Source organism: Hyperoodon ampullatus (genome assembly GCF_949752795.1).
Source record: "Hyperoodon ampullatus genome assembly, chromosome: 4".
In the NCBI taxonomy this organism is placed as follows: domain Eukaryota; kingdom Metazoa; phylum Chordata; class Mammalia; order Artiodactyla; family Ziphiidae; genus Hyperoodon; species Hyperoodon ampullatus.
The window spans coordinates 15266036-15278594 of record NC_136917.1 but is presented as its reverse complement, the minus strand read 5'-3'; the positions used below and the strand labels follow the sequence as shown (position 1 = coordinate 15278594).

General features: G+C 34.3%; 1 protein-coding gene across 1 annotated transcript in view; it reads right to left on the bottom strand.

The window, feature by feature from the left end:
• The window catches only part of RANBP17 (RAN binding protein 17), a gene marked incomplete at both ends in the record, with an annotated part of 307000 nt that overhangs the window by 262875 nt on the left and 31566 nt on the right, over positions 1-12559 (bottom strand). The window contains 4 exons of the mRNA XM_079703069.1: positions 6114-6307; positions 8334-8506; positions 9034-9180; positions 10961-11080. Coding sequence (XP_079559195.1) covers positions 6114-6307; positions 8334-8506; positions 9034-9180; positions 10961-11080 — 634 coding nt within the window. The remainder of the gene's footprint in view (positions 1-6113; positions 6308-8333; positions 8507-9033; positions 9181-10960; positions 11081-12559) is intronic.

The window sequence follows — 12559 nt, the reverse complement described above, 5'->3', positions numbered from 1 at the left end:
ACTGGGGACAGACACCAAAAACGATGGGAACCACGAACCTGAAGCCTGCAAAACAGAGACCCCAAAAACAGTAAGATAAGCAAAATGAGAAGACAGAAAAACACACAGCAGATGAAGGAGCAAGATAAAAACCCACCAGACCTAACAAATGAAGAGGAAATAGGCAGTCTACCTGAAAAAGAATTCAGAATAATGATAGTAAAGATGATCCAAAATCTTGGATACAGAATAGAGAAAATGCAAGAAACATTTAACAAGGACATAGAAGAACTAAAGATGACACAAACAATGATGAACAACACAATCAATGAAATTAAAAATACTCTAGAAGTGATCAACAGCAGAATAACTGAGGCAGAAGAACGGGTAAGTGACCTGGAAGATAAAATAGTGGAAATAAATACTGCAGAGCAGAATAAAAAAAAAAAAGAATGAAAAGAACTGAGGACAGTCTCAGAGACCTCTGGGACAACATTAAACACACCAACATTCGAATTATAGGGGTCCCAGCAGAAGAGAAAAAGAAAGGGACTGAGAAAATATTTGAAGAGATTATAGTTGAAAACTTCCCTAATATGGGAAAGGAAATAGTTAATCAAGTCCAGGAAGCACAGAGAGTCCCATACAGGATAAATCCAAGGAGAAATACGCCAAGACACATATTAATCAAACTGTCAAAAATTAAATACAAAGAAAACATATTAAAAGCAGAAAGGGAAAAACAACAAATAACACACAAGGGAATCCCCATAAGGTTAACAGCTGATCTCTCAGCAGAAACTCTGCAAGCCAGAAGGGAGTGGAAGGACATATTTAAAGTGATGAAGGAGAAAAACCTGCAACCAAGATTACTCTACCCAGCAAGGATTGCATTCAGATTTGATGGAGAAATTAAAACCTTTACAGACAAGGAAAAGCTGAGAGAGTTCAGCACCACCAAATCAGCTTTAAAACAAATGCTAAAGGAACTTCTCTAGGTAAGAAACACAAGAGAAGGAAAAGACCTACAATAACAAACCCAAAACAATTAAGAAAAATGGGAATAGGAACATACATATCGATAATTACCTTAAATGTAAATGGACTAAATGCTCCCACCAAAAGACACAGACTGGCTGAATGGATACAAAAACAAGACCCGTATATATGCTGTCTAAAAGAGACCCACTTCAGACCTAGGGACACATACAGGCTGAAAGTGAGGGGATGGAAAAAGATATTCCATGCAAATGGAAATCAAAAGAAAGCTAGAGTAGCAATTCTCATATCAGATAAAATAGACTTTAAAATAAAGACTATTACAAGAGACAAAGAAGGACACTACATAGTGATCAAGGGATCGATCGAAAAAGATATAACAACTGTAAATATTTATGCACCCAACATAGAAGCACCTCAATACATAAGGCAAATGCTAACAGCCATAAAAGGGGAAATCGACAGTAACACATTCATAGTAGGGGACTTTAACACCCCACTTTCACCAATGGACAGATCATCCAAAATGAAAATAAATAAGGAAACACAAGCTTTAAATGATACATTAAACAAGATGGACTTAATTGATATTTATAGGACATTCCATCCAAAAACAACAGAACACACATTTTTCTCAAGTGCTCATGGAACATTCTCCAGGATAGATCATATCTTGGGTCACAAATCAAGCCTTGGTAAATTTAAGAAAATTGAAATTGTATCAAGTATCTTTTCTGACCACAATGCTATGAGACTAGATATCAATTACAGGAAAAGATCTGTAAAAAATACAAACACATGAGGCTAAACAATACACTACTTAATAACGAAGTGATCACTGAAGAAATCAAAGAGGAAATCAAAAAATACCTAGAAACAAATGACAATGGAGACACGATTACCCAAAACCTATGGGATGCAGCAAAAGCAGTTCTAAGAGGGAAGTTTATAGCAATACAGTCCTACCTTAAGAAACAGGAAACATCTCGAATAAACAACCTAACCTTGCACCTAAAGCAATTAGAGAAAGAAGAACAAAAAACCCCCAAACTTAGCAGAAGGAAAGAAATCATAAAGATCAGATCAGAAATAAACGAAAAAGAAATGAAGGAAACGATAGCAAAGATCAATAAAACTAAAAGCTGGTTCTTTGAGAAGATAAACAAAATTGATAAACCATTAGCCAGACTCATCAAGAAAAAAAGGGAGAAGACTCAAATCAATAGAATTAGAAATGAAAAAGGAGAAGTAACAACTGACACTGAAGAAATACAAAAGATCATGAGAGATTACTACAAGCAACTCTATGCCAATAAAATGGACAACCTGGAAGAAATGGACAAATTCTAAGAAATGCACAGCCTGCCAAGACTGAATCAGGAAGAAATAGAAAATATGAACAGACCAATCACAAGCACTGAAATTGAAACTGTGATTAAAAATCTTCCAACAAGCAAAAGCCCAGGACCAGATGGCTTCACAGGCAAACTTTATCAAACATTTAGAGAAGAGCTAACAGCTATCCTTCTCAAACTCTTCCAAAATACAGCAGAGGAAGGAATACTCCCAAATTCATTCTATGAGGCCACCATCACCCTGATACCAAAACCAAACAAAGATGTCACAAAGAAAGAAAACTACAGGCCAATTATCACTGATGAACACAGATGCAAAAATCCTCAACAAAATACTAGCAAACAGAATCCAACAGCACATTAAAAGGATCATACACCATGATCAAGTGGGGTTTATTCCAGGAATGCAAGGATTCTTCAGTATATGCAAATCAATCAACGTGATACACCATATTAACAAACTGAAGGAGAAAACCCATATGTTCATCTCAATAGATGCAGAGAAAGCTTTTGACAAAATTCAACACCCATTTATGACAAAAAACCCTGCAGAAAGAAGGCATAGAGGGAAATTTCCTCAACATAATAAAGGCCATATATGACAAACCCACAGCCAACATCGTCCTTAATGGTGAAAAACTGAAACCATTTCCACTAAGATCAGGAACAAGACAACGTTGTCCACTCTCACCACCCTTATTCAACATAGTTTCGGAAGTTTTAGCCACAGCAATCAGAGAAGAAAAGGAAATAAAAGGAATCCAAATCGAAAAAAGAAGAAGTAAAGCTGTCACTGTTTGCAGATGACATGATGCTATACATAGAGAATCCTAAAGATGCTACCAGAAAACTACTAGAGCTAATAAATGAATTTGGTAAAGTAGCAGGATACAAAATTAATGCACAGAAATCTCTTGCATTCCTATACACTAATGATGAAAAATCTGAAAGTGAAATTAAGAAAACACTCCCATTTACCTTTGCAACAAAAAGAATAAAATATCTAGGAATAAACCTACCTAAGGAGACAAAAGACTTGTATGCAGAAAATTATAAGACACTGATGAAAGAAATTAAAGATGATACAAACAGATGGAAAGATATACCATGTTCTTGGACTGGAAGAATCAACATTGTGAAAATGACTCTACTACCCAAAGCAATCTACAGATTCAATGCAATCCCTATCAAACTACCAATGGCATTTTTCACAGAACTAGAACAAAAAATTTCACAATTTGTAATGGAAACACAAGAGACCCCGAATAGCCAAAGCAATCTTGAGAATGAAAAACGGAGCTGGAGGAATCAGGCTCCCTGACTTCAGACTATACTACAAAGCTACAGTAATCAAGACAGTATGGTATTGGCACAAAAACAGAAGATAGGTCAATGGAAAAGGATAGAAAGCCCAGAGATAAACCCACACACATATGGTCAACTTATCTTTGATAAAGGAGGCAGGAATGTACAGTGGAGAAAGGACAGCCTCTTCAATAAGTGGTGCTGGGAAAACTGGACAGGTACATGTAAAAGCACGAGATTAGAACACTCCCTAACACCATACACAAAAATAAGCTCAAAATGGATTAAAGACCTAAATGTAAGGCCAGAAACTATCAAACTCTTAGAGGAAAACATAGGCAGAACACTGTATGACATAAATCACAGCAAGATCCTTTTGGACCCACCTCCTAGAGAAATGGAAATAAAAACAAAAATAAACAAATGGGACCTAATGAAACTTCAAAGCTTTGGTACAGCAAAGGAAACCATAAACAAGACCAAAAGACAATCCTCAGAATGGGAAAAATATTTGCAAATGAAGCAACTGACAAAGGATTAATCTCCAAAATTTATAAGCAGCTCATGCAGCTCAATAACAAAAAAACAAACAACCCAATCCAAAAATGGGCAGAAGACCTAAATAGACATTTCTCCAAAGAAGATATACAGATTGTCAACAAACACATGAAAGAATGCTCAACATCATTAATCATCAGAGAAATGCAAATCAAAACTACAGTGAGATAACATCTCACACCAGTCAGAATGGCCATCATTAAAAAATCTAGAAACAATAAATGCTGGAGAGGGTGTGGAGAAAAGGGAACACTCTTGCACTGCTGGTGGGAATGTGAATTAGTACAGCCACGATGGAGAACAGTATGGAGGTTCCTTAAAAAACTACAAATAGAACTACCATATGACCCAGCAATCCCACTACTGGGCATATACCCTGAGAAAACCATAATTCAAAAAGAATCATGTACCAAAATGTTCATTGCAGCTCTATTTACAATAGCCAGGAGATGGAAGCAACCTAAGTGTCCATCATTGGATGAATGGATACAGAAGATGTGGCACATATATACAATGGAATATTACTCAGCCATAAAAAGAAACGAAATTGAGTTATTTGTAGTGAGGTGGATGGACCTAGAGTCTGTCATACAGAGTGAAGTAAGTCAGAAAGAGAAAGACAAATACCGTATGCTAACACATATATATGGAATCTAAGAAAAAAAAAGTCATGAAGACGGGAATAAAGACACAGACCTACTAGAGAATGGACTTGAGGATATGGGGAGGGGGAAGGGTAAACTGTGACAAAGTGAGAGAGTGGCATGGACATATATACACTACCAAACGTAAAATAGATAGCTAGTGGGAAGCAGCCGCATAGCACAGGGAGATCAGCTTGGTGCTTTGTGACCACCTAGAGGGGTGGGATAGGGAGGGTGGGGATGCAAGAGGGAAGAGATATGGGAACATAGGTATATGTATAACTGATTCACTTTGTTATAAAGCAGAAATTAACACACCATTGTAAAGCAATTATTCTCCAATAAAGATGTTAAAAAAAATGTATATAGCCAGTTCCATTCTCATAAGTTATCCCACTTAAAATCTGAAAAGTGTATTTAATTCCCTATGTTCCTGAAAATCCTTTCGTATTAAGGAAATATACAGAAATAAATAAATCCTCCTTCAGTAAAGAATGAAAAATAATGAGGAAATTGAGAAATTAAAATATAATAATAAAATAAAGCCATGGTGAAGGCAAATAAACAAATGCAAAACCACGATGAGGTCTTCGGTAAATTTTTCCTGGCTAAAACTGGGCTCTGAATTTGCAGTCAGATATAGCAAAGAAGGAAACATGATTAGTTAAAAGATAGTTATACGGGAATAAAGACACAGACCTGCTTGAGAATGGACTTGAGGATATGGGGAGGGGAAAGGGTAAGCTGTGACAAAGCGAAAGAGAGGCATGGACATATATACACTACCAAAAGTAAGGTAAATAGATAGTGGGAAGCAGCCGCATAGCACAGGGAGATCAGCTCGGTGCTTTGTGACCGCCTGGAGGGGTGGGATGGGGAGGGTGGGAGGGAGGGAGATGCATGAGGGAAGGGATGTGGGAACAGATGTATATGTATAGCTGATTCACTTTGTTATAAAGCAGAAACTAATTAAAAAAAAAAAGATAGTTATAAGTTGATAAACTCTACTCAAAGATCATTATCAGCTTTTTTTGATTCTGAATCCAGAGAGAAATATTCCCTGTGAATGTTATAAAGAGCTAAAACCATCAAGCCACCAAAATACCTAGAAGGTTAATAAAATTAATGGATTATTAGAGGAATAGAATTGGGGGAAATAAACAAAAATACGTTGCAGTAAAATTACTAAATAAATTCATTAATGAAGCTACTTAAAATTCAACATAATACCATATTATAATTTTATTTATATGGTCATATAAAATTTACTGACCTTCCTGAATTGCCATGTCCACAGTTATTCCAGAAGCTGAATGCAGAAGCTTTTGGTAATTCTGTGCATTTTGATCAAACAACTGTACAAGAAGAGTGCATGTCTTCTCATATTCACATCTGCTAACAGTGCACAACTGCTCCAACTGCTGAAACACAGTGGCGGTATCATCCAGTGGATCATCTAAATTATCTCTGCAAATATATAAGAAAAGGATTGCAGACGACATTAGACTGAGATGTACTTTTATTCACCACAAATAAGCTTTATTTATGTTAAATAAAAATTCTATCACGGATAAAGAAATAAAAGACATAGACTGGAAGGTAAGAAATAAAATGTCTATATTTGAAAATGTGAACAAGAAAGCTACTAGGACTAACAGGTGAGTGTATTTCCAAGGTGCTAGCAATACAGGTCAATATATAGAATTCATTACTATATACTAACATGAACAATTGGAAATTTAAATTTAAAAAACAGTATCTCCAAAGGCACCAGAAAACATAAAACACTAATTAAATCTTAAATATATGTAAGATCTAAAGAGTGAATAATACAAAACAGTGATGAAAGGAATCACAGAAGAGCTAAATAAATTAAAAGATAAACATGCTCATTGGCTAAAAGACTCAGTATTGCTGAGATGTCAATTCTTCCTCCAAATTAATCTACAAATTCAATGCAATTCTAGTCAAAATTCCAGCAGGACTTCTTTTTGTAGATACTGACAAGATGATTCTAACATTTATACAGAAAAGCAAAGGAAGTAAAAGAGCCAAAACAATTTTAAAAAGGGAAAACCAAGGTGAAAATTCACACTACCTGATTTCAAAGCTAATTATAAGGCTACAGTACTCAAGGCAGGGGCTACTGGCAGAAGGAGAAAAACATAGACTAATGAGAATAGAGTCCAAAAATAGAACCATACATATGTGGTCAATTAATTTTTGAAAACAGAGTAAAGACAATTCAATGGAGAAAGGATAGTCTTTTCCACAAATGCTGTTGGGGATAACTGGTCTTCCCTATGCAAAAAGGAAAAAAGGAAAGAAAAAGAACATTGAGTCTAAACCTCATACCATATATAAAAATTAACTCAAAATGGATTATGGACCTAAATTTAAATTATAAAACTTCTAGAAGAAAAAAATAAAGGATAAATTAGACTTCATTAAACTTTAAAACTCCTGCTCTTTGAAAGACTCTGTTAAGGAAATGAAGAGGCAAGCAATGGACTGGGAAAAAATATTTGCAAAACACATATGATAAAAAGACTTGTGATCAGAATATATAGACCTCTCTAATCTCAATATAAGAAAATAAACAACCCAATAAAAGAACGGGAACATATTTGACAGGCATTTTACCAAAGAGTATATACAAATGGTAAATAAGCACACAAAAAGATCCTCAACATTGTTAGTTATTAAGGGAATGCAATTTGAAACCACAATGAGGCATCACACTTATTAGAATGACTAAAATTTTTTAAAACTGACAATATCAAGTGCTGGTGAGGAGGCAGAGCAATTGGATTTTTCATACACTGCTGGTGGGAATGTGAAATGACACAGCCACTTTGGAAAATAGTTTGGCAATTTCTTATAAAGTAAAATACACACTTACCAGGCAACCCAGAAATCTCACACCTAGGAATTTATCCAAGAGAAATAAAAACTTAAATTCATACAAACATCTGTATAGGAACACTTACAGCTATTTTACTCATAAAGGCAAAAACAGAAAGAACCCAAATGTCCATCAATAGGTGAGTGGACTAATAACTGTGATATATCCATAAAATGGTATACTATTCAGCAATAAAAAGGAAAGAACTACTGACACAAAATGGAAGAATCTCAAATGCATTATGCTAAGTGACAGAAGCCAGACTAAAGGGCTACATACTATATGATTTCATTTATGTAATAACATCCAAAAAAGACAAAAATTTTAGGGAACAAAACATCAATAATTGCCAGATGCTGAGGATGGGGAAAGGTCTGACTACAAAGGAACCTAAAAAAACTTTTTGGGGTGATGGAACTATTTTATATCTTGATTATGTTGTTAAACACAACGGCATACACTTGTCAGAACTCATAAAACTGTATACTAAAAAAGGTGAATTTTACCATAGGTAAATTATACATCCATTTTTAAAAATTCCAAGATGCAGAAGATGAAAATACAACAAAAACATTTAGTTTTCAATACCTCACAACTATGGCAACAGATTCCAACCGAGAAGTGATAAAGGCCTTCGTGATTTCTGGTGCATAAGTGTCTAATAAGTGGGGTTCAGTTGATTTCACAAAAGGAACTGATGCTACCATCCTTTGCCAGAGAGTTAATAAATAATGAACACTGTTGGGAGCAAATTCCCAATGCTATAAAAAAATAAAGCAAACGTTATTTAAAATGACATTATGTCTTCCTAGAATAAGAAATGCAGAGGCAAAATTAGTAAACATACAGTTTAAAATAAACTTTTATTCTGATTATAACCAATGAACATTTAAAATAGCAAATTCTGTCAAAGTCTGTGAACTTCCTTCTAATCTTTCCAGGAATATTTTTTCACAGAGTTGATATCATGTGGAAAATATGGTTTTAAAACTTCCCCCAGAACTTATAAAAAGAATTTTTTCCAAAAACGAATCTGTAAAACTTTATTTCTCCACATAGATTTTACTGCAGCGTCTCAATTCGGTCTTTAATTATTAGATATTTAGATGGCCTCTAAATTTTTATTATTATAAAATTTGTTACAAAGAAGTTTTTTACCTAAAATCTTGCAATGAACATTTTTAGCAAAGTGCTCTAATAAATGTTTTTTAAAATCCCTACCAAATCTTACCAAGAAAGTGTTTTAAAACTATCTACAGTTTAACATCAACTATATATTTTTATTTACCTGTAGGCTAGTAATGGTAAAATTAGCAATCAATCTGATAACTTCAGGATACTCCTTCACCATAACTAATTCTCCCAGCTGGTAATTTGTCTTTAAACGAGCCAAAAATCGACAAAATTCATGATAATTACCCGGATTGGACAAACCCTAAATTATGAGACAAAAAGAAAGGCTTTTTAAAAACTTAACAACAAAAAAACCAAATGATTCCTACTGGACTTAATGTTGTCATAAATGATTAATAATAAGGAATCCAAACTAGAGGCTTTAGAGGAAACTTTGACCATGATGACTAAATCATAATGTTTGGGAACCACTATATTACCCAAAAAAAAATTTGCATGAGAGACAGAAAAGAGATATAAAAGGGTGGAGAGAGAGAGAGTGTGTGTGTGTGTATCCTGTGACTTAAATAGAAGTCAATACAAGACCTGAAAAACATTTAAGATGGAAAATAAGAATGGGCTCTTGAAATCCTGGAAAAGAGCAATACCACTAGACTTACATTAAATGTGTACACACAAGTAACAGAAACATCTTTTAATTCAACAAATATTTATTGAGTACCTAGAGGCATTATGTCCTCAAGCAACTCCTTGTCTCTTAAGACATTCAAATAAACTGCTGCAATGTAGAGCAGAAAGTTTAACAAAAGTACTACAAGAAACAGAGGTAACTTTGTGGGGAGGACAGGTTAAAAGGAAAGACCAAGAAAGGTGCCCCCAGTGAGCTCCTTGAAGATAGGACATGTGTGTTATTATCTTTATTAGTTTGAGAACTCTGCACTATAGCTGGCATGAAACAGAATTCAAGTATCTTTCACAGTATTTGTTTAATAGTGAAAGAGTTTGTAAAAAATTTCAACCCATGAAAAATATAACATAGTTTCTAATTATTAAGGACTAATTTAAAAATATATTTTGTATTCATGGGTCTTTTAATACATATTTATAATTCTAAAAATATATATAATATTCAAATTAACTTTTAGAGCCATAAAACATCAACATGAGGATACTGGAATAAGAGAATTATCTGATATTAGCACATTATCTTCCACATATTGACTGATGATAGTGAGCTGAACAACTAAATTTTTAAAGTAGCCATATATTGGTAAAAATCCCATTTATCAGCAAAACACATAAATTTCACAGTTATGCCAACAGTGAAAAGATAAAATGAATGCACGACACATAAAATACCTCTTAATCTGCAAAACAACTGTTCTTTATAGAGTAAGCATGTTTTCTTTATGTATAGATATCATATGTCCCTCCTAAGTTATTAATAACCAAGAGACTTAGATAAACCTCCTTAAATAATCATTTAACCTTTTAATATTTGTATTTCATTACAGATATTTTAAACCAAAAGTGAAACAAATTTTATCTAGGCATCCAAAATCACTAATTTATAATGGCTGTGCAATTCTCTGAAATGAACACTGCCACTGAAGATTTGCAGTTAACATAGAGAGTAGATTTAAAAATCTACAAACTTTTATTGTCCACAAGAGGGCAAAAAAGATATTATTCATAATTTAAAGCCACTTATTCCAATCCTAACATCCAGATTTATACTGTCTTCTAGTTTAGAAGGTAGATATGACTGAATTAATCACTTCAGTAATTTAAGAAGTGCAAGCAAAGTACAATGGTAAAAAGCAGAAGCATAATAAGGTATACAACCTCTATTCATATTTACCTAAAAGAACGGGAAAAATAAAAAGAACAACACAGCAGTCAGTCAGAAAAACATTCACTTTTAAAAACTGCTCATTTATACTACAAATGAGATCCAAGAAAGTAGAATATGATACTTATATTCTTCCAGAATTGTAATAAAGTCATGTTTATTATGCACCTTTCAGCAGAAAAACTGTATTTAAATATGGTAAGTATTAATTAAATTACTTCAAAAATACCTGAGGGTTTTCAAGTATCCTTTTTACTCCCTTGATTAAATTACCAAGGTACTTGGCACGTTCAGGACTGCTAAATAAGGACCTTCTTGTAGAAGCAAACTGAACTAAACATGAAAGTGCCTAAAAACAGGAACAACAAAATTAATTTCAACTTTAAAATTAATGTAAGGCCACATGTAAGGAACACTAGTCTTTACATTTAAATTTTTTTAAACTTTAATGATAAAATAGTGTTATAGAATCCAAAAACAATGAAAGCGAAACATCATCAATAATTACCATCACCCAAAACCCATCAATCCCACCACTAGAATTCCTATTTCTGTGTAAAATTCCTCTAATATTTTTGTATATATTAAATACACCAGAGCAGAGCCGGGACCTGCATACACTCAAAGGCTCCCAATTGCTTTTGATGCCTAATCTGTTTGTAAACCAACGAGCCAGGTGTTTCACCAAAAAGAAAATATGGTTTTGTTGTAGAATACATTTGGGAACTACTGTACAATATGCATTGCGATATCCTGCAAGTGGGGAAAAAAATCCTTTAACTTTACTTAATCCAGCATGTCCCAAATTTATCTGGTGATAAAACATCTTGCCCACACCATTTATTAATATCTTGAGGAACAATTTGGAAAATGCTGCTGAAAAAGTTAGATACCCTATAAAAATTCCTGCAAAGTGTCTGTGGCCTAGTTATCTTTCTGAAGTTAATACTTTATCAGTCAATTTTACTTCTCGGGTTCTTAATTCTACTACTGGAACCCACTGAAGCCTGTTTGTTCATTAACTGAGAGGCCCAAAACTGGCAATTTTCAGGCCAAACTGGCCCACGTATGTAAACTTGCCCACTTAAAAAAATATATATAGAATTATTTGTCAATACTTAAATATTCCAGTTAGGAGATTTCACACAAAATGTCTGGCTCTCTTGGCAAGGGTGAGAATAGGGACAAAAATCAGAGGATAGCCTTTTTAGATGTTACTCTGTTTGCCACAGTCCTTAATGTTAAAAACAAGCAAACAACCCAAAAAACAAAACTCGCTTCTGATGTGTAGAAGGTTCAGGAACAACTAGCGTAATAAAAAATATCCAGGGGTTTGGGGCCAAAACCACCTGGGTTTGAATCTCAACTCCAAAATTTAGTTCCTGCCCTGAAGTCACTTAGGCCATTCTGGATCTGTTTCCTTGTCTACATAGTGAAGATAACAATACTTACCTTGCAGGGCCACTGTGAGGATGAAGTGAGATAAGCATCATAGGATAGGGCATGCCCAATAAATGTCAGTTACATTCTCTTAAAGCAGTTGCTTTCCGCTCTACTTTTAAGCACCAGTAGCTTGCTTGTTTTATCCCAAAACATAACTGTACATGAAACCATGGTTTTTAAACAACTAAAAACAAGACTATTCTGGTTAAAAGACAGAAGGCTGAAGTTCTGTGGCACCACCTGGAGACATGAGTGTCCTGTGAAACCCAGTTTAAAAACCACCACCTTAAAACCCTCGATTTGAGAGCAAACATGTTTTCTAAGAAAGGGAGGGAGTATTTTTGTGAACCTATTCCTCCCTTCTCGGTGATAACATATCTAAACA